The sequence below is a fragment of the Colobus angolensis genome, unplaced genomic scaffold (genome assembly GCF_000951035.1).
Source record: "Colobus angolensis palliatus isolate OR3802 unplaced genomic scaffold, Cang.pa_1.0 Scaffold36, whole genome shotgun sequence".
NCBI classification, from domain to species: Eukaryota; Metazoa; Chordata; class Mammalia; order Primates; family Cercopithecidae; genus Colobus; species Colobus angolensis.
The window spans coordinates 7621905-7645317 of record NW_012116932.1 but is presented as its reverse complement, the minus strand read 5'-3'; the positions used below and the strand labels follow the sequence as shown (position 1 = coordinate 7645317).

The 23413-nt window shown below is 43.3% G+C and overlaps 1 protein-coding gene across 4 annotated transcripts in view; it reads right to left on the bottom strand.

Moving 5' to 3' along the window:
• The window catches only part of DGKG (diacylglycerol kinase, gamma 90kDa), a 214129-nt gene that overhangs the window by 77136 nt on the left and 113580 nt on the right, over positions 1-23413 (bottom strand). For all 4 annotated transcript variants that reach the window (XM_011953366.1, XM_011953367.1, XM_011953368.1 and 1 more), the window contains one exon: positions 18026-18090. In XM_011953366.1, the coding sequence (XP_011808756.1) occupies positions 18026-18090 (65 nt within the window). The remainder of the gene's footprint in view (positions 1-18025; positions 18091-23413) is intronic.

The following is a 23413-nucleotide window of genomic DNA, read 5'->3' as shown; positions in this document are numbered from 1 at the left end:
TGGCTGAGGAAGAGACTAAAGCATTGCCTTTGCCCATGTCCCTTGGCTTCCTACCCAAGACATCAAAGGTCACTAGAGATACTAACCAGGATTCTTCCAAATGTGTCATTTGCCACCATGCCCGCAGGCAGACAGGAGAAAGAGTCTGTAAGTTATACGAATATGTACACTTGAATGCAGGGGCTTTCACCAACGTGAATTCAGTAAAATATTGGTCTCAAGAGGCTCTGGGGTAAGGGGATTCTGTGGTCAGGTAAATTTGGGAAATGAAATACTTTCTCTTGCTTTTGTGTGATCTCAGTGGTTAGAATCTATGTTAAAAGCTCTACAATATCAAACAGAAAAGAATTATGTTTAACTCAATTTTCCAAGTGTATTCAATGACTGACACCCCCCCGCCCCCCGCCAATATTCTTGTGAATTTCCTTTTAACATCCTGTGGAATGCATTTTAACCAATGCTACATACTTTAATACATGCTGGAAGAAGACAATCTGGGTAGCTACCTCTGCAGGCTCATCAGGAGTTGAACCTCATGATAAGTCTGTTAGCTGCTCTGTCTCCCTTCTCCAGAAAGTCCAAATTTATCCTCCTTGTGCAGAGACTATACTTTTAATTTTTTATCCAAACAGGAATTAGGCATTTCCTCTTTATTTCCATATCTATTTATTAATCAGAGCGACTTTTCTTTATGTTCTCTTTGCCCTCCTGAGTACCTTTTCTTTCTGAATCATTTCTTTCTTTCTTTTTTTTTAAGTGTATTTTATTTACTTATTTTTTTGAGGCAGGGTCTCACTCCATTGCCCAGGCCACAGTGCAAGTGGTACGATTATATTAATAGTTCCCTGCAGCTCTGAAATCCTGGGCTGAAACAATTCTCCCCTCTCAGCCTCCCAAAGTGCAGGGATTACAGGCATGAGCCACTGCGCCTGGCCCTGAATCATTTTTTTAAATGACATCTAGGAACGCTTTGTCAATGCTTTTAAATTCTCCTCAAGCCCATTCATTCTCTCCTCCGGCAGGAGACCAGTTCACATTTACAGCACCAATAATTTGTGACCAAGGTCAAGAAAGAAAAATAAACAATTGGCCCCCATCACAACCCTAAGATTGTATTTCCTGGGCATCCACGTGACAACTTGGAGGGCCAAGGCTCTTATGGGGTCTGGCAATGTGTTTATTTGGCTTGCACAGTGGTGTTTAAAATTGGAAAATTTTACATACACACCTGAAGCCCAGCTTCTCTTGAGAAATCAGATCTGTTAATACTGGATTGCTTTCCAATCTGGCAACAATCAACTGCCACTGAGAACTGGCTGCTCCCTTTACACAGGTCTCAGGCTAGAGTTCTCACCACTCCCTAGAGCCTCACATCTACCCACTTCTCTCATTTACACGAACTGCCTGCCTCTGCACGCGTTTGGATTTGTGACCCCTCATATAGACCTCTGTAGTTTTCCCCTGGGAATTTCCCTGGAAGATGCTTCAAAAGTGTCTATGCTACTTTCTTCTTCAGATCCTTCCTGTCTGAGCTGCTGGTGTCTTTGGTCATGAGTCCTAATACATGTATGATTTCAAGGGCTGACCAGCTGCAGCAGGGTGAGAGATGAATCATACTGGCATTTGCAAAGATCACATGCATAGAAGTAAAATATCATCCAAATCTACCTCTTCCGGGAAATAATATCGCAGTTGCTCTGTGTTTGGAAGTTAGGGCACAACCTGGTAGATAGATCAACTATTCCACAATTATGGAACACTGAGAAATGAACTTGACTCTAACTACTAGAAAAGTAGCCTAAGCTCACATTTATCTTTTCCCTGAACTCACTACTTTGTACAAACCACGATTATTGTGAATTTTAAGATTATACCACGAAGTCTTGATTATTAAGGGACAAGTTCTTTAGTAAGTAGATTATCCAATCCTTCAAATTTCTTCTTTTCTCACCCTTTGGCTGTTAACCATTTCATTTTTCTTCAGTGCAATTTTTACCAGTTGTGGAGATGGGGCCCAAGGGGGAAATGAGTACAAAGCATGAACCAGAACGTCAGCTCAAATCAGAGGGCATCCTGTGGTGTCATCTCCACCCCAACCCTGCATATACCCACAGAAACCGTGATTATATGCAGCCGCTCCCCCTCTCCCCATCCAAGTTCAGGGGCAAGGTGGTACAGAAGAGGAAAGGGGGAACCTGACTAATTACAACATTGTGTTGAGAGCTCCAATAAAAGTTTCACTGAGATCAACAGTTTGCGGTTTTCATTTACCCAGGACTTTCTCACTCCCTCTTACTCTATGGTAACCCAAAACTGGAGATTACGGACCCACTTTCAGCTTATTGAGTTCAAAGGCAAGAAAGGGTACTTGGCTTGATTGGCAGTTTGGAATGCTCTCCAAACAGGCCCACTTTCAGGATTAAAGGGACACTCCATTGAACAGAATAGAAAACATCTTGTTACTAGACAGTGAAGAATTTCAGTCTAAGTGTAGGTTCAATAAGCATGAATATTCAGCAATTACGTAAGTCCCTGCTGTGTTAGTAATTTGAAGGTATAAGTACATTCTTGAAGTGAGAAGAGCCCCTCTTTCATTGAAGAGCATTAGAAGATTGGGAAAATGCCTTCTTAGTAAAATGTGCAGTGGTAAGTACCCCCTACCCCCTTCAAATTTAAACACTCCTACAATCTTCAAAGTAGAGATCTATAGTCTTCAAAGTAAAGATTTGATGACCCCCTTTGGAGGAGTGTTTATAGAGGGGATGCTTATACTGAGAAGGGGGTTGAAATCTAAAGTCCTATCCAAATCTAGGAGTCTATAAGTTACTATTACAGACAGGAACCATGACAGCGTGCACTAAAATTAGAGATTCTACAATGGATTCTCACATACTGCTGCATGTTCTCCATACAAATCTCCGTAGTAATCAATAGCTTCATACCAATACCTGATAAACTTCAAACCCATTGACTTATCTACTCTAATTCTTACAGGCACCTTGTCAGGCAGTTGTAATTTCCATTTTATACATCAGAACATTAGGAATGAGAGAAGCGAGTAAACTTCCCAATGGCACACAGTAAGTAAGAGGCAGAGTAAGGGCTGAAACTGAGTTCTTTTGATGTTGAATGCAATGAAACTCAGGAATTTGTGTCTGTATTTCACATGACAGTGACATGACCTGGCGTAACAGAGTTGTAAAGCCATTTGTTCAGGGTTTCTGTGAAATAACTTACTTATTTCACGGAAGAGAGTTACTGCGTTTCCTGATAAGTACAGTGAAAGCTTGCTTTCGAAATTTCCTTTGGCCCAATAATAAGTGCATTACAGCTTTTTTTTGCAGTAAATGCTGATTTAAATGGGGAATTAAAATTAATCACTTGAATCTTTTCTGAGAACATCTATTACCTTTTTGCCTTGTTTTTCAATTTCTTCATAATAAAATGCATGCAATTATGAAAAGTTTAAAGAAAATATGGAGGACTGAATATGCTAATCATATCAGCTCTAAATACAGATATGGACTCTGTTGTATCACCAAAATACCCTTATGCAAAAGGGCAACAATTTTCTGAAGTTTTAATTAGCAAAGTACAATAGAAGGCCAATAAACTCTGACAGTATTTTTTCTGGATATAAAAACAAAGAGACATGTTAAACTAAGTTTAAAAGCCACCTAAGTTGCCCTCTCCCTGAAGGGCAACTTGGTGGTGGGGAAGAGAGAAAGACATGTGGATTCTTTTTTTCAATATGGATTTCTACTTCACAACCAAATAGCATGCTTTAAAGCTCAGGGTTTATAAGAAAGCTCTGTCGCTGGTTTCCAGTTTTTCTAGCCCTGATGTGTACTGACTCCTCCAGGGCAGCAGAGCTGGCTCCTTCATCTCTCTCTTGATGCCCCTCTTCCTTCTGTCTCCCCACAGGGATTGCCTCTTTTCTGGGTCTTTCTGACTAACACTCTGTCTGTACTATTCTAACATTTCAGCAAGGTTCAGTATCTTAAAGTCCCAGTGTTTCTAGGAGCCCTGAAAGTTTTGCTCCAGAAATACTTTGAAAGGTAAGCCACTCCTTCATTAATCTATTCAAAAAGCACTTACTGATGGATACCCTCACTATCCACTCACCCATTCCCAGGATAAGATGCAAAATCTCGTACAGACCACTGAGATTTGCTGCAACTGCTCCCTGCTGCCTTTTCACTCCACCCGGGAACCTCCGGTCTCTCCAATAGTGTGATGATGGAGGCAAAGATTGGCATGATTGATACATCTACAAGCTAAGGATGTCAGACTGCTGGCAACCACTAGAAGCAAGGAGAGAGGCATAGAAATCATTCTATCTCAGAGCCTGGGGAAGGAGTCAACCCTGCTGACATCTTTCAGACTTGTAGCTTTTTTTTCTTTTTTTAAGACAGAGTCTCATTCTGTCACCCAGGTTGCAGTGCAGTGGCATGATATTGGCTCACTGCAACCTCCGCCTCCTGGGTTCAAGCGATTCTCATGCCTCAGCCTCCCGAGTAGCTGGGATTCCAGGAGCCCGCCACCATGCCCGGCTAATTTTTGTATTTTTAGTAGAGATGGGGTTTCACCATGTTGGCCAGGCTGGTCTTGAACACCTGACCTCAAGTGATTCGCCTGCCTCGGCCTCCCAAAGTGCTGGGATTACAGGCCTGAGCCATCGCGCCAGGCCAGACATGCAGTTTTTAGAACCACAAGCAAATAAATTCCTGCTGTTCTAAGCCACCCAGTTGTGGTGCATTGTTATGGCAGCCCAGCACACTGATACAGTTGGTATTAACTTCTATATGTGCTCATCTTCCCAGCTACACCCACGAACTCCTAAAAAGCAGGGGCTGTGGTGCTCCATTGTCCCTCTCAGACCTAGCATGATGCTAACACAAATAGATGCTCAATGCATTTTGGCTGAATGAAGAAACATGCTTGGCACCACCCTTCTGGATTTAGTTCAGTGGATCCCGAAGAGAGTCAGACTCCTCTCCAAGTGAGAAAGCTTATGAACAAGTTGGAGACATAACAGTAGTTTAGCATCCCAAACAATAAATTATAGAAGACAAAGAGGGCACAGCAAAGTGGGACAGAATGTGTCAGAAACATTGAAGATGGGCCGGGTGCAGTGGCTCATGCCTGTAATCCCAGTGCTTTGGGAGGCTGAGGCGGGCGGATCACGAGGTCAGGAGATCAAAACCATCCTGGCCAACGTGGTGAAATCTCGTCTCTACTAAAAATGAAAAAATGTGCCAGGAGTGGTGGCAGGCGCCTGTAGTCCCAGCTACTTGGGAGGCTGAGGCAGGAGCATTGCTCGAACCTGGGAGGTGGAGGCTGCAGTGAGCTGAGATCACACCATTGCACTCCAGCCTGGGTGACAGAGCGAGACTCCATCTCAAAAAACAAACAAACAAAACAACAACAAAAGAACATTGGAGATGGAGTCTAAGAGAAAGTGGAGTACAAAATGGGTTGGTCAATTAGGTTGGTTCAGAATATTCTGTGCTGCATTTTGAAACAAGTGATGACTAGGCCACAAGAGGAGATTGTCATCTAGGTTGAGGGATTGGGGGCCTGAGAGCAGTGGTGTGGGGAAGGTGAGAGTAACGGAGCATGCAAGCAAGAAGCTGAGGCTGGTGTTTGAAGAGGAGAATGTTAGAAAGGGTGCTAAATGCAAGCATGGGATGTAACACGGGATGGGGCTGGTGGAAGTAGGTGTTTGTGTGGCAGCAACAGGACCACAAACCTATCTCAGGGAGACTAACGGACAGCTCCAGGCAGGGTGGGCCTGAGTGGGAAGGGCATCGAGATGGGCCAGAGGGTGGCTGAGGAAATCCTGAGGATGGGACATCTTGGGGACCAATTGGGAACCGAGGAGCACAGGGGGCAAGCGGTCTCACAAGTAAAGAAAATTATGCAGTTAAACAGTGCAGCTTGGTCAGTTGTGGAATGGGAGGCAGAAAGCTCCCACCTGGGTAGCGACCTGGTGGGTGCAATGAGTCCACCCCTGGGCTCAGAGAAGGTGGTGTGTTTATCATCCCAGATGAATGGAACTCTCTGTTTTTGGAAGCCTTTGCAAGATATTCCAAAGCTACTCTCAATAACTCATTTCAGTCTTTAATATGTCTCCAGGCCAGAAGATTCCTGCTCCCATCCAAAAGACAATTCTTTAATTTTAGAGCACATTTTTTCCCTCTCTCATTCTTTCCTGAACTGAGATGAAGAGTAAGGAGGAGTAGTCACTATTTCCTGTTGTGAACCCTTCACACACTTGAGGCCCATTCCCAGCACATTCTCTGTTTCTCTCCAGGAAAAGTGATTTTGGATGACTTGTGGCTGTCTCATTGATCCTATAATCATATCTGTGGCTCTTTTCTAGTCTTTTTTTGGGTGCATCTTTGGTCATGGGGCACAAAACTGGGCACATGGAGAGGCAGGGAAGGTGTGGCAGGGCAAGAGGAGTTGTGGAGTAGACAGGCCTAGATGCGAATGGTAGCTTCCCTAGTAACTAGTGTGGTCTGGAGCAAGTTCCATTTTCTCTATGAGCCTCACTTTTCTCATCTGTAAGATGGATCAATTATACTTACACTTGGTGAGTTGTGCCAGTTAAAAATAATGTACATGAGATCCTTGAAAGCTCTCAATAAATGATGGCTACTATTGTTTGGTATGGGTTGGAGCAGAACTGATTACATTGGGAAAACCATCTTTCTAAACACTTTAGTAAATGACATGGTTATTCATGCTTTAAAAACTATACTAGGCCAGATGCGGTGGCTCACGCCTGTAATCCCAGCACTCTGGGAGGCCGAGGTGGTTGGATCACCTGAGGTCAGGAGTTTGAGACAAGCCTGGCCAACATGATGAAACCCTCTCTCTACTAAAAATGAAAAAGAATTAGCCGGGCGTGGTGTCGCATGCCTGTAATCCCAGCTACTCAGGAGGCTGAGGCAGTAGAGTTGCTTGAATCCTGGAGGCGGCCATGTCAGTGAGCTGATATTGTGCCACTGATTCCAGCCTGGGTGACAGAGAGAGACTCCATCTCAAAAAAACAAAAATAAAAACAAAAACGATGTTACTGCGTAGTTCAGAAGGCAACTCTTGCTATCTCTGATGGTCAGAGTGGCCGGGCGCGGTGGCTCAAGCCTGTAATCCCAGCACTTTGGGAGGCCGAGATGGGTGGATCACGAGGTCAGGAGATCGAGACCATTCTGAGCTACACGGTGAAACCCCGTCTCTACTAAAAAAAATACAAAAAACTAGCCGGGCGAGATGGCGGGCGCCTGTAGTCCCAGCTACTCGGGAGGCTGAGGCAGGAGAATGGCGTAAACCCGGTAGGCGGAGCTTGCAGTGAGCTGAGATCGCGCCACTGCACTCCAGCCTGGGCGACAGAGCTAGACTCCGTCTCCAAAAAAAAAAAAAAAAAAAAACCACAAACTGGTTCTTTTGAGATACAGCAAAACTATGGACAGGACCCAGAATCGTGTTGAAAGGATAAAATATTTTTCATTACCCTGTGCAATAGTAGAGCTGCATAACATATGAAATAGTTATTTCAACTGTGAAGGGACATGGATAACGGTATCTTTAAAGCACTCAATGACTGAACCAAAGCATTGGGACTTTTCAATTGGAAAAGACCAATAAAACTCCTACCGCTGATGAACTCACTCCATTCAGTTCCTTTCTATCATCTTCCCTTCATAACCTATAAATGCTACTATGTTAATAATGTTTTAAACTAGTGTTTACAGCGTGATCCTAAGTCAATAAAATTGTGCAATTAAAGTGTTGAAAGAAAATATGTTATAGTGCTGAGTGTTTATTTTTTGGACGAGGGGATGAAAAATATGATTTTTTTTTACAATGAGACTCAATGACTTATATAAAGAAAAATTATTTTAAAAATGGTATGTATAGCTTTACAAAAACACTTTATCACAAATATTTTAAGGTATATATATCAAGTTAACTGCTATAATGCACCAAAATGGCAATATTGTGTTTCTCCATGATGGGACTATGAGTGACTGGTTTTTTTTCTTACTTTAAGTTTTCTGAATGTTCCAAATTATTTATAATGATATTGCAATGTGCTATATAATAATACTTATGATGTATTATTAAATCACATAATGATAAATATATTGATATTTTACTGAAAAACTTTTAATTAAGAGAAATGACAAGAAAAATAATTCCATATATTTCTACATTGATGACTTACACCCTATTTAATATTAAATTATCTGCCTATATTAGATAATCACCAATATTCAGAGTTTTAAGGGCTTCTGAATCATCTAACATGATTATTATCTGATATAGGATCTCTTTTTAATAAGAATATTAATAACAATCATAATAGCTACCACTGATGTGCCCGACTCTGCAATAAACACTTTAAGTGCATTGTTCCACTAGATCCTTGAAATAAGCCTATGAGGTTAGCAGGCAGAACAATGCCCTGAAGATGTCCACGTTCTGATCCCCAGAGCCTGTGAGTATGCTAGGTTACATGGCAAAGGGGGAATTTAGGTTGCAGATGGAGTTTAAGTTGCCGGTCAACTGACCTTGAGATGGGGAGAGGATCTTGAATAATCTGGGTGGGTTCAGTGCAATCAGCGTTCTCATAAGTGGAAGAGGGAGGCAGGAGAAAGAATGTCAGAGGAATGCTATATGAGAAGGACTTGACTGGCCACTGCTGGCTTCAACAATGGGAGGGGGCCAGGAGCCAAAGAGTGGTGATGCCTGGAAAAGGCAAGGAAACAGCTTTTTCCCCAGACCCTCCAGAAAGGAATGTTAGCCTTGATTTTAGTACCTTGATTTTAGCCCAGTGACACCTATTTCAGACTTCTGACCTCCAGAACTGTAATATAGCAGTGCTGGTTTTTTTGTTGTTGTTGTCGTTTTTGAGACGGAGTCTTGCTCTCTTGCCCAGGCTGGAATGCAGTGGTGTGATCTCAGCTCACTGCAAGCTCTAGCTCCCAGGTTCACGCCATTCTCCTGCCTCAGCCTCCTGAGTAGCTGGGACTACAGGTGCCTGCCACCACACCCGGCTAATTTTGTTTTTGTATTTTTAGTAGAGACGGGTTTTCACCGTGTTAGCCAGGATGGTCTTGATCTCCTGACCTCGTGATCCGCTTGCCTCGGCTTCCCAAAGTGGTGGGATTACAGGCGTGAAACACTGCGCCTGGCCAGTAGTGTTGTTTTAAGTCACTAAGTTTGTGGCAGCTCATGACAGCAACAATAGGAAACTCATATAATATTATAACCCAGTTTTACAGGTGAGCAGACTGAGGTTTAGGAAGAGTAACTTGGTCAAGGTCACACATGGTGGTTAATGAGGACTCCCGGATTTGAATCCAGGTTGTCTGATCATGGAACCTCTCCTATTGGGCACTTGCTTCCAAAATGATCGCTAAAATGGGCTTGAACGCAAAACATGAAAACTCATCACCTTCTCCAATAGCTCACTGCACTTGAGGATGCCTCTGACCAGTAGAATTGATGTCCTATTTGGGGCTCAACCCAGTCTTGCATTCCAGTCACCTTTTCACCTTTTCATTGATTTATTGTGCAAAATAACACAATTCCTGCTTTATAAGAAAAGCCTTTTAAATATTTGAGGCCAATAATCACTCCTCTCTAAGGCTTCTCTTCTTTGGGTGAAACAATTCCAGATTCAGCCTTTCCTTCGAAGACATCTAAAGTTCTAGCACCTTCTCAACCACTCCCTTCTGGAAAGTATGCAGACTGTCAACCCTCACGTTAGGATCCAGTCAGTTCCTACCTTACTTTGAATTTGTGTGCTTTGATTTTCTTTCATAAGGTTATCGTGCTAGTCTCAACTCTTGTGGGCTTGATTACATACTACATCTTGAGCTCTTCGATGGAAATATTTCTAGAAATCAATCAGTCAGTAAATACTGATAACTTTGTGATTATCTGGCCTATAGTCTTGAAAACATAGCGTGCTTTCAAGTTCCTTCTGGTATGATCACAAACTGATTCTACTCTTTGTTGACATGAATAAGACCTTTCCTGTTCTAGTCTGGCAGGGGCTAGAAGAAAAGTCCATTAAGTTACAGAAAGAAACGGTTCTGGCCAGTGGGTAACCTTGTAGGGAGGCTTGAGACGCCACAGGCTGCTGCTGTGCAACAGTTGAGAGGTTGTACTGTCTGTCCCCACGCGGACTGGGGACCCAGGAGGAAAATGAAGGGATTGTTAAGAGTCAATGTGATTTCATCATATTATTTAAAATACTGTGAACGTTAGGGCAGAGAGAACTGCACACAAATATTAATAACAGACTCCCAAAATCTTTGATCATCCACCACTTTAGATGATCCCCTTATTTCTGCGAATAAACAAGGCTTAACTATAAACAATCATCATCAACAACAACAACAACAACAAACCCTGGACTTCTGCAGTTGTGTAATGAGCATCTGATGAAAAAAACATGAACCCATATTTCATTCATTTTACTATCTGCATCTCTCCCAAAGAGGGGTGGGGAGGGTGGGGGAAAAAACATTTTTGTGGCTTAGTATCTAAACATTCAAGTAATTAAGTCAGTTGCTCTGTCAGAATTGACTTGAAAGTCAAAGGTTCTTGAACACAAAACATAAGGTTTGCATTTCTTTATAAATACCTACAGGAATAAGAAAAAACATATAAAATGCCACAATTAAATTCATTTGGGGCTTTTCTGAATCCCAGATATTTAAGAAAAATAGTTTGCTATATTGAGGGAAGCAGGTGCAGACAGTCTGGACCTCTGGCTACCTACAGCAGGTCTTTTTTGAAGTGCCAAATATTAGATGAAGAGAGGCAAAGCCCAATTCAGGGCACAGAATGAAGACTTTGATGGCAAGGATTTTTAACTTTGCTATATTTGCTGCTGTTGAACCTTTATGCCTTGAGAGAGTCACACATCTGGGTTGTAATAGTGGGCTACCTCACAGGGCGCCAGGAAAGAACAACTTAGAAGAGTTTCATTTTTAGATATAAGAAGAAAATCTTATGTAAATTGTGATATATTTTATGCTTGTGACGGTAGAGCATACTGCAGGTATTCAAGACAGGAAACCCTTCCTTTCATTTTCAGAACTGTATGACTTGAGCTTTGTCAGTTTCTATTTGGTTTTCCACAGAACATCTCTGTCTTTATCTGAGGTCAGGGTTGGGGAGAGGTACATGGTGGGTGAGGGGAAAGAAGTATCCGTGAGGGAGGGGTAGTCATATCCCCAGCATCTGACCACAGGGCCACTTGCCTACCTGTCATGCAGTCCATGACCCCTGCTAGTAAGCCAGAAGCACCCAGAGAGCCCATGGAATCTGTCTTGCCACTCTCCTTTACTCACTCCTGCCCTGTTCCTCCTGATACCATTTCACCTGGGGTCTGTGACCCCCTCCCTTGATCCTGCTAGCCTGAACTTGGCACTGGACTTTGAATCTCTAGTGTTCAGATCCCCAACCTCCGTGTCTCGGACCTCCATGGAGTCAGTGAAGGGGATTTCCTCTAGACCTTCTGTCCTGCAGAATCCAAACCAACCAAACTGGTGCCATATTTCCAACCCCAAGAGAAGGATTTGGGCAGATTCAATGCATCACTGCTGGGGTCTCCTCCAACTTTTCAGGTTAAAACCATGTCAATGGAGCATTGATTCTATGATAACTGAATCCTATTTGCCACTCCATTAAAAAAAATCCATTTATTGTCAATACTTTATTGTCAGTGTAAGGCAAAGTTTGTTATTTAATGATATTCAACAACAAATGTTTATGGCGAACCTACTATGTATTATGAAAACTTAGGTATTATGTCACTAAATACTTATAGCAACATTGCAAGATTTTCAAAAGAGGCAGCAAAGGATTAAGAAGATTAACTTTCCCAAGGTCACATAGCTAATAAGTGGCAAAGCCAAGTTTTGATGCCAACTTACTCTATACCCTGCTGCCTTCTTCTATAAATAGTTACTAAGTGCTTAGTTATTTACAAGGTATATTTCCAACCTCTTAAAAACTCAAGCTACATTAGGGCTTCTGGGGAGCCCCTCATCAGTGACTCCATGGGACCTGCTCCAAGAAAGCTAATATTTCAGAACCTGTTAATTAGTCAAGGGCTTTTGATAAAGGTGGTCAGCTTCTAGTAGGAATGAAGCACTGCTTCGGTCCCTTTGAAGGGTCTAACAGGAAATAACTTGCTTCAGCCTCAACTGCTGAGGGACATAGTCAAGTGGATACACTCAACAGGTTTAGAATAACACATTCCTCAAGTACTCTTGAGTTTCTAACCAACAATGAAAACATTCCATGGTTAGACTTCTCTTTCTAGACACTCACTGACAGTGACATTAGAATTAGGTGGTTTTTATCTATAGATTTCATATTGCAAAACTCTTCATGGAGACTTAATCTGGAAACTTCATGGTGGGCTGGGGTTTGGCTATCTGGAAGACTTTGATGGGATTCTTGGCTCCTCTGCTAGTACTGACTGCTGCCTCTTTGTGGGACTGAGAGTTCCTCTCCTTCTCTCTAAGTTGAAACCCTCTTTCCTCCATTCTTTTGACTTTATTGCAAACACCCTACTCCATGACTACTGGCAAATGTGTCTTCTTTTTATTAATTCCTCTCTCCTTGCCAGGCAGGGCCAGCTCACAGGTGTGAGACGTGGACCCCGGGGCCCCACACTTAAGAGGGCTCAGTGCTTAGTTTAATGCTTGGCTGTCACTGGCTTGAAATTCATAATAATTTTTGAAGAAGGGGCCTCACCTTTTTACTTTTGCACTGGGCCACACAGATCATATAGCCAGTCCTGCTCCTTGCTGTGGACATGCAAACAGGGAGGATACTCACACCATACAATGTATGACTGGATGGTGTACCTGTTCTCCTCCCCTTTGGAACTGAGCAGGCATTTTCCCATAGAGACAATCCATAAAAGCAGATGATGCCAAAGATAACTCCATCCTCCTTAGCCTGAGTTCCTTCATTTCTAATATGGGGACAGTGGCACTTACCCTTGCATGTTATTGTGAGCAATGAGTGGGATGATGTATAAAGTACTTATCAGAGTGTCTGGTATACATCAGTGCTTGCTCAATGAAATCCATGGGAGATAGCAGTTGCAGGAAACAGAGCTTGAACTCAGGAGTGAAGAGCTAGGTCAGAAATTAAATTAGCCCCACTGCCTAAAAAATATATGACTTTTGTTAGTTGACTTAGTTTCTTCCAGCGTCAGTTCCTTTATCTGTAAATGGGAATGCTAATGTTTATCTTGTAAGGTTGTTTTGTGATTTAAATAATTTAATGTATTTAAGACCCTAGTTCACCACTTGGCATTTAGGAGGAGCTAAAAAATGAAACAGTTCTTAGTCAGGTTTCCCTTTAACAATATTGCTAGGAGGAGCTAAAAAAAATGATAACAGTTCTTAGTTAGGTTCCCCTTTAACACTATTGCTACACTTAAAACAACCAATTTGGCCAGGAGTGGTGGCTCACGCCTGTAATCCCAGCACTTTGGGAGGCCAAGGCAGGTAAATCACTTGAGGTCAGGAGTTCAAGACCAGGCTTGCCAACATGGTGAAACCCCATCTTTACTAAAAATATGAAAAAAAATTAGCCAGGCATGGTGGTGCATGCCTTTAATCCCACCTACTCGGGAGGCTGTGGTAGGAAAATCACCTGAACCCGAGAGGCAAAGTTTGCATTGAGCCAAGATCACACCACTGCACTCCAGCCTGGGCAACAGAATGACTCTTTCTAAAAGAAAGAAAGAAAAAAAACACGACCAAAAATACCCCCCAAAAAGAAAACAATTCATTTGCAAATGATGTTTGGGATATGACCATTAATAAGTTCTTATATATTATACAACTTCCTGTATACTGTATCACCTGTGAAATGTAACCACCTTATATGTTAAAATAATTTTGTAAAAAATATTTGAGCACTATTTTTCCTTTTCTTTTGCTAGACTATGACTTCTTTGAAGGCAGGGGCCATGTCTTATGCGCCCTTTATTCCAGATCACTTTCAAACACTTCAGAATCTCAGTTGAATCGAATTTCTCTTTTGTTCTTTATGCCAACAGTGAGATGATAATCTCCCTAACATTAATTGTTCCTCAATTAGCAATTAATAATTAGCCTATCGATAACTAGGAGGTAGACAGGGCAAAAAATAACCCCATCTCTGTCCTGAAAGGCCTTTTCTTTTTTGTCCATCACACATGGCTCATATTCCTGCCTCCTCGGTTCTGGTTCTTGCTCCATTAATGAAACTATTCCATCAGAGAACATAACTTGGTTTTCTGGAATCTACTATCCTCCCTGGTAACAACCTATATAGAGAGGCCATGGAGGAAGAATTTCCTGAAACCCCAACATTTGAGTCATAATTTGATGCCTCTTAGGATTCAAAGAGTCCTCAGACCTGTGACTTTTAAACATTTGGGGAGTATAGGTTCCTTTAAGAATCTTCTGAGAGTTATGGACATTCTCTGCAGAAAAATACATTCAATACCTTAGTACAATTTCAAGGTGTTCTCAAAACCCGTGAAGCCCTTGGGTCCCAGATTAAGAATTCTTGTTAGAATAGCCAAGAAAAGCGAATCAGCAATGTGAATGATTCCAGTTTCCTGGTAAGTTCTAGCCCTGACTAGTCACTCTCCCATGCTGAAAACAAAACAAAACAAAACAAAACAGAACAAAACACAGCAATGACAACTCCCAAGATTTAACCTCAAGGTTATCCCTGAGTCCAAACCTGGGCAGTAATGGCAAAGAATTTCCAGCCAAGCAGTAACTACTCTTTGGAGAACCTAAGTTAAGCTGAGTAAAATAAGCCTTGTTTGATAATACCGTTTACATTTCCAAATCCTGGGTATCAAGCTTTCTTCCTATCCCTTGCGGCCCTTCCTAAGTTTAGCCGCTGGTGTAATGGGGTAACCATGGCAACAACCACCTGCCTATTTAAAACCATCTCCAATGCTAAATAAGGAAGCCTGAAGAAAATGGCTGCTTGCCTGCCTCTCAGTGGACAAATTGGGCACTCCTGGGTATTTTAGACATGGGCGAATAGGCAGGGTAGAAGCAGTATGTATGCAAAGTTCCTCATAGGAAGCATTTGGTGACCTTGTGAAATAGGTGCTACTTCAGCCCTTCTGTCTTCAGATGTTAGGCAAGCACACAGGTTTACGTGCAAATCCATGTGCCTGTCACCATGTCACCCATGCTACCTTGACCTCAATCAGATGAAGAGTGAGGTGAGAACCTACCCTCAAAGAGTAGTCTTGTTTATGGGATCTCGGAAGGGAGAAGGAAAAACAGTTCTACAGATCACAGTGAATTTGTTCATACTTTGCATTAAAATTCACACTACAATCTTTTTTTTTTTTTTTTCTGTTAGATGTCTTTCTAATTGTACTTAATCATGTGGGTGATGGATGATTGCTCTATTTATGTCATATGTTGGCCTGACTATTGATTTTTGGCATATGGAGAAATTTCTCCCTCCCTCTGCTTCCTTGCTTTCTGGGAATTACAGAGGTTTGGTTTCTTTCCCCTGCCGAGACCATACAACTGATCACACTGAACATCTTGCTCTTCCACAGTACTGTACCCTCTCACTCCTTCGTGTCCTTTCGTACATTTGCTTCCTTCTCCCTGTGTTGCCCTCCTTTTTTTCTGTGTCTTGGTTCAGGCATCTCTGTCACTGGAAAACCCTCCATGCCACGTTTCATGTCCTTGGTTTTTGCTCCCATAGGTCACTTCTAGTCACATCCCTTAACACAAACCATTCTGCACATCTGCTTTCCAGCCTGTTTCCAGCACCAGGCTGTGAGTCCCCTACACGGGTCTGTCCAAAACGCCTGTAGAACAGTGCCTGGTGTGCATTATGTTTTCAAAAGATCTGTTGAATGAATGGATGAATGAATGAACAGAGCCCCATGGCTTTCACAAGTGTATGGTACATGTGCATGAGTATGTATAAGGATACTTGTGTGAGACCGGGTGCGGTGGCTCAAGTCTGTAATTCCAGCACTTTGGGAGCCTGAGGTGGGCAGATCACTTGAGGTCAGGAGTTCAAGACCAGCCTGGCCAAGATGGTGAAACCCTGTCTCTACTAAAAATACAAAAATCAGCCAGGTGTGGTAGCGGGCGCCTGTAATCCCAGCTACTTGGGAGGCTGAGACGGGAGAATCACTTGACTCAGGAGGTGGAGGTTGCAGTGAGCCGAGATTGCCCCACTGCACTCCAGGCTGAGCAACAGAGTGAGATGCCACGGGAAAGAAAAAAATGGTACTTGTGTGGAAAGAGGACTTTAAAAGTCTGAGGAATGGGTTGAAGAGGAGTACTTTTTAAAAAAGTGGTTTGTGTGTATCTGGGAGTGCAAAAGACTGTTAGAGGAGATCACCTGAACTGTACGTTTGTGACTACAGTGTCAGGGGCTGGAAGTACACGTGTTCCTAGCGTGCCGTGAGTGTGTAGAGTCTGTGTGTGTGAGACCAAGACGCTGTGATAGGATGCACTTCCTAAAAGGTTCATTCAGCTACTATCAGATCCCACAGATCACTCTTCCTGAAGCTGCAGTGTTCAGTATCTGACCTCTAAAAAGACCTCCTTCTTATTGGTTGACTTCTTAGGCTGTGGAGTCAGGACAAAGAGTAGGAGTGAAAATGGCAAGTGCTGAAAATGATGGGTACTGGGCTTTAAATGAATGTCTTCAGTGAACGCTCTAACCTCTCTTTTAAAGACAATTCTCGCTTGTAATCCCAGCACTTTGGGAGGCCGAGGAGGGCAGGTCACTTGAGGTCAGGGGTTCGAGACCAGCCTGGCCAACATAGTGAAACCCCATCTCTACTAAAAATACAAAAGTTAGCCGGGCATGATGGCGCACGCCTGTAGTCCCAGCTACTCAGGAGGCTGAGGCAGGAGAAAGGCTTGAACCCGGGAGGAGGAGGGTGCAGTGAGACAAGATTGTGCCCCTGCACTCTGGCCTGGGTGACAGAATGAGATTCTGTCTCATAGATAAAAAATAAAATAAAATAAAAAAATAAATAAATAAAGACAATTCTGTGGCCTAACAAAAGTCAACATCTTCAGGTTCAAAGACAACGTTCAAATCATTATCTATCCTCCTCCCCACCTACCTAGGGCTGGGGTGGGAACAGTGTCGAAAGAGTGGTCATCTTGAAATAGTACAGCAAAGAAAAAGAAAGAAAGAATGAAAATTAACCAATGAGAAGAAAGAGAGAAAGAAGGAAGGAGGGAGAAAAGGGTAGCTATATGTTAGTCACAACTCAGTTCTGGCAAATTTTCTCCTACAAGGAAGAAGGGTTTGCTTTCGTTTGCAAATGACCTCGTTTCCTCTTTCCTTTCATTTCTGAACCTAACTTGGCAAGTTCACAGAGTGCCCAGGCTGAGGCTGGGACTTAGTGGGTTCTGGGTCTCCGGCCTTTGCAGGTACCTCTCTGCTGCTGCCCTCTGCTGTCGGGGGAGGCAAAGGAGACACCCTTCTAGTCCTCCGGGTCCAAGCCCCTAGTCCTCCGGGTCCAAGCCCTGGAGCTGCCACCTCCTCCCATTTGAGCGCGACAGAAGCTAGGGTCTCTTCCAGCCTCCCCACCCTTCCACAAAAGAATCATCAGGGGCTGGGGTTGGAAGCGCTCTACTAGGAAGCAGAAGAGACTCAGGAGGGGGTTCCAGTTAGCCAAGGGCAGATACCCTCCCACCTCCTCCCCTGCAAAAGCAGGCCCTTCATACCCACCTCCTGCTTCCCAGCCCCTCCCTTTGCACAGATCTTTTGGGAGAGGACAGGCAGTTAGCCTGTGCCAAGTTTCTGAATTTTTTTTTTTCTTGGAAATGGAAACCCTCCTTCCGGCAATGTGGCAGGAAGGCCAAGTCCCTGGAGGCCCTGGCTGGGAACATTTCCGGAGAGCAGGTGAAAGGGCTCTGTTCCGCCAGGGCCACACTGGGTGGGTGGCAGTGCAGTCGGGCCTGCAACTTACCTGCTGTTGAATTTTTCAGGGTGTTTCTCTCTCATCACGTGGAATCTGTGTGCAATGGAAGCGTCCTGAAAGTGAAAGAGACAAAGCAGATCCTTGGTGAGTGGTCATGACAGTGCAGTGTGGAGGGAAGGGACACACGCATGCCCTCGCTGAGTCATGCCAACCCTGGAACTCTATCGCATGATGGGGCTCCAGGTCACATCCGTGGCACCAATAGAGGCTCAACACTGCCTCCAAGGGGATGAGCTAGCATCATCAATACTCTTACAGCCTATGCCAGTAGACTCTGGAGTCCTTGCTATTTCACTCTAGCCCAGGCCCGCCGAGAACAGATAGTTCAGGGGTGAGTGGAGGGGAAAGCCTTTGCCCTTTGGGGAGACTGAGAGTCTGTGAGTACAGGACCCTGTGTCTGGGGCTGAGCATGAGTCTCTGGAAATGACTTTCCATAATAATTCTTTTTAAAATAGTTTTTACTTTGGAATATTTTGACTCACAATAAGTTCCAAAAATAGCATGGAGTTCCTAGGTCCCTTTCACTCAGCTTCCCTCAATAATAACATTTTATATAACTATAGAATATTGTCAAAACTAGAAACCTGACATTGGTAGATGCTATTAGATATTAAGTCCTAACCATCCACACCAATAGAAATAATTAGTGGCATCGGATAACATGCTTAATAGATAATAAAAGAAAACTAAACTCTGGCTTCTGCTTCTTGATTACTTCACTCGGAGGACTCTCTCCAAGACCAGTAAGAGTCATTACTACATCGTGTGGACACTGCCCTCCTATGAGCACATCCCTTTGCCACACTAGCGGCCCCCTGCACTCTAGCACTCACAGTTAGGATGGCTGTCATGACACTGTGCTCCTGGGCTCTCCATCCTCTGACCACAACTTCCTAACCCTGGGTTCTACCTGCGGCCCCCACCCCACACTGTGGCCATCTCGTGAGTTCTTGTGGCTGTTACCAGCATCTGAATGGTGATAGCTTCAAAGTGTCAATCTCTAGAGCCAACTCTAAGCCTCAAACCTGAAACAGAACTCATCTTTCCTCCTCAAACTCGATCTTCCACCCTTGACACTGGTCTCATTTTCTAGCAGAAGAATGTGTAACACCCCTTCACCGCTCACGCCCCATGCTGGCACTTTGGGTGCAGGTGCTGGGTTTCAGAAATAAACAGGCTAATTGGACTGGAGATGGGGGGTGACACAGAAATCAGGGAGCTGACTAGATTTGTTTTGCAATGAAAAATATAGAAATCCATTTACTGGAATACATGGCTACAAGACACCAGAAATTCCATGCAGTGAATTTTCATCAAATGCATATTAATTCTGTTTCTTATATGAAAATTTCTGTGTGTGTGGTTTTAAAAAATTTTTTTAATTTTTTAATTTTTTAATTTTTTTTTGAGATAGAGTTTCACTCTTGTCACCCAGGCTGGAGTGCAGTGGCGCGATCTCGTCTCACTGCAACCTCTGCCTCACAGGTTCAAGCAATTCTTCTGGCTCAGCCTCCCGAGTAGCTGGGATTGCAGGTGCCCACCACCACACCCAGCTAATTTTTGTATTTTTAGTAGAGGCAGGGCTTTGCCATGTTGGCCAGGCTGGTCTCGAACCTCAGGTGATCTTCCCTGCCTCGGCCTCCCAAAGTACTGGGACTATAAATGTGAGCCACTGCACCCAGCCTCTGTGTGTATTTTTAAGCATCAAGAGGTATAGTTCTATGCTAAAATGATGTTCTGAGAGTTTAAAATTTAAACTTCAGCTTTTTTTTTTTTGAGCTAGAGTCTCACTCTGTCGCCCAAGCTGGAGTTCAGTGGCACAATCTTGGCTCACTGCAACTTTTGCCTCTCGGGTTCAAGAGATTCTTCCGCCTCAGCCTCCTGAGTAGCTGGGATTACAGGCGCCTGTCACTATGTTTGGCTAATTTTTTTGTATTTTTAGTAGAGACAGTGTTTCACCGTGTTGGCCAGGCTGGTCTCAAACTCCTGGCTTCAGGTGATCTGCCCACCTTGGCCTCCCAAAGTGCTGAGATTACAGGCGTTAGCCACCATGCCTGGCTGATTTATTTTTTAGTTTAAGATATATTAAGAGTTTAAGGTCTTGGAGAGGCATCCCCATGGGTGCACAGGTGAGAAGTGCGGACCCCAGGGAGGCCTCTGTTCCCAAGGCCTGTCCATCCTGCACCACTTTCCTGGGCAGCAGCACTTCATGCTCCCAGACTGTGCCCACCTCCCACTCTCTCAGCAAATTTTGGTGAACACCCTCAATAAGATTCATATGACATTTGTCAAATACTTCTCTAAAATTCAAGAAAATATTCCATCTACTTCTATTCCTTTGAAGCACTAATTTTCTTCTGTCAGGAAAAAAAAGGGGGGGAGGGAAGAAAAAAGCAATCACATGTTGCCTGGCACAATTTGTACTTCACTATCCCCAACCCCCAATACTGCTGACTGACTCCCAGCTCTTTTATTCTCTGGGATACATGTACAGGCCCCCTCCTTCCATAGAGTTCTGGCTGTCCTTGGTTTTTCCATAACTAGGTTTTGCAAAGCTGCTTTTCACAAAGACCAGCCTTTAAAACATTATTAGTGAAGCACGTGGTCCCTAATTTGACAGTGTAATCCCTTGGCAAATACACAAAGTAGCAAGGGAGAGTAGAGCAGCTCCTTTTCTAAGTCTTAAAAAGGCTATGACGGTAAAGACTCTGAACACGTTTCTCTACCTGGGGATTAAAAAGAGAGTCGAGATTCACTTTCACTCTCTGGAGCTTCTATGTCAGGCATAGAAGCTGAGCATATTTATAATCAGTAGTGACTTCATTTAAATTTGGGAAACCAGGGCTACGATGGTTCAAACCCTTTCTTGGTTATTAAGGTATAAACCCTTTCTTGATGATAATTAAGGCAAAGTGAGACTTCTGTTCTGAAGGCGGGAGATGGGAATTACAAATCCATGGAAGTGATGATAGCATTTCTCACAGCCTTACTATCTGAGGTCTTTCTTTCAGGTGTGGAGTGAAGAGGAGATGGTGGAAGGTATGGACATAGGTCCTCTTTCCTGAACTATAACTCCAAGCACATGGGTGGACAAAGAAATTTGGGCCCCTTCCAAGTACATGCAGCAGTCATTAGGACTCTGAGATATTGGAATGTCTAGGCCAGTGCTATTCAATAGAAATATAGAGTAAGCTACATATGTAAATGTAACTTAACATTTTCTAGTAGCCACATAAAAAAGTTAAAAAAAAAAAGATGAAGTTAATTTTTAAAAATTTTTAAAATTTTTTATTTTTTTGAGATGGAGTCTCACTCCACTGCCCAGGCTGGAGTGCAGTGGCATGATCTCAGCTCACTGCACGCTCTGCCTCCTGGGTTCAAGTGATTCTCCTGCCTCAGCCTCCCGAGTAGCTGGGATTACTGGCGCCCGCCACCATGCCCGGCTAATTTTCGTACTTTTAGTACAGATGGGGTTTCACCATATTGGCAAGGCTGGTCTCAAACTCCTGACCTCAGGTGATCCACCCGCCTCAGCCTCCCAAAGTGCTGGGTTTACAGGTGTGAGTCACCATGCCCGGCCTGAAATTAAATTTAACAGTATATTTTCATTAACCCAATAAGCCCTGAATATTATCACATGGAATCAATAGAAACATTATTGAGACATGAAATTTTTTATATCACATTTTTGAAATGTATTGTGTATTTTATACTTACAGCTCACTTGACATCTTAATTAAGACAAGCCCCATTTCAAGCACGTCATACCACATGTGGCTGATGGCTATTATATTGGATAACGCAGGTCTAAGTCACCTTGGCAATTTATGGAGATAAAAAGATGGAAAGGAGACCATAAGACAGATTATTTGAATTTGGGTTGGTCTGAAAATTATGGGAGATTGGGGAATGGAAAAGGGTGTAGACCCTTGTCCGTGTCCCTCTGGGGAGTCCCACTGTATTAGTATCTTCATGGCTCTCACAGGTGACAAATAAGAATTTGGTGCCGGCAGAATCCATGAATCTACAGGAAAAATTATGTCTTGTTGAGAAATTCCATATGTGTAGGATGCTTATCATGGTGAGAAGCTTGTCTAGTGATAGCTAGGAATGATCTGCAAAGTGGAAAACGGTGTGTGGGTCAGTGCGACCACTGTGGCCTCTCCTTGGACCCTGGGCTCCCCTAGCATCAGAAATAGTTTTCACTGAATCAAGGGATTAGCTGTTCACCCGTCCTGTTAAGGCTCATGAAAGCAGAGCTTGTGAGGAGTTCAGAGTTACACATACCTTGGGAATTATTTTGTAGTCTCAAACTTCCTGTCACTGATACCTGGCCATCCTGACATTTTCTGCTAATCCAAAAATAAAGAACAGGGAGGAGCAGGCCAGAGAAGTCAGAGGAAGTGGCATCCTGAATGACTGTGTTTAAAATCTCCTGCCAGTAGATATTATCACTTAGAAGGACTGATAAGCCCAACTATCTTAGCTTCTCACTGTTGAGAATCTGATGTGTGGATGGGGCTCTCGAAGCAATGAGAGCACAGTCACTCCTTGGAGAGGCCAGGAGACCCTGCCTTATTTATTGCCTTATCTATTAAGTGGGTTCTATTTGCATCAAGGGGTCCCAGTAAACTCATCAGAGAAAATTCTATCCACAGCACCCAGGGGCACTGTGTCAGGGGTCATTGTCATCATCTTTATAAATACAAAGCAACAGACATTTGATATCATAAGATATTCTAGGTCCTTCAAAAGAGGCAAAGACCTTGCAAGGCTCTCTTTGCCAGTGGAGTCCGCCTCTATTTGATCATCATAAGGAAGTAAAACTTCCTTGGTTTACACACCTACTTCTCTTACAAAGTTTGGGAAGTCAAATAGGGAGCAAGACCTTCTGCAAATGTCAGCCCCAGACTCTGTTAGGGTTGCGTGTTGGTTACTTGTTTTCTCAAGAATTTCTCTTTTCAACTTTTAAAGAGCGAGCATACAAACCCTGCAAACATTTTATTGAGAGAAAGCCAAGGGCACACCAATGAGATGAGAACAGCCCTGGTTTCTCATTCTTCTGCAATATAATATTAAACATGGATAAGCTAAAGGTGTATGAAAAAAATCAAGAGAAAGATATTGTGAAGTTGTTCATAACTGGAAAGATGAATAGATTGGGTTATTATAAGTCAGCCCAGGGTAGGTAAATTATCTTGACCACTGAGAGTGATGGAGAATCTGTTTATATGCATTTCCTTGGGGACAATTAATTAGCCAGCCAGCAGGCCTTCCTTCCTTCTTACCTCCCTTCCTTGCTTTCTTCCTTCCTTCCTTCATTCCTTCCTCCCTTCCTTCCCTCCCTCCCTCCTTTTTTCCTTCCTTCCTTCCTTC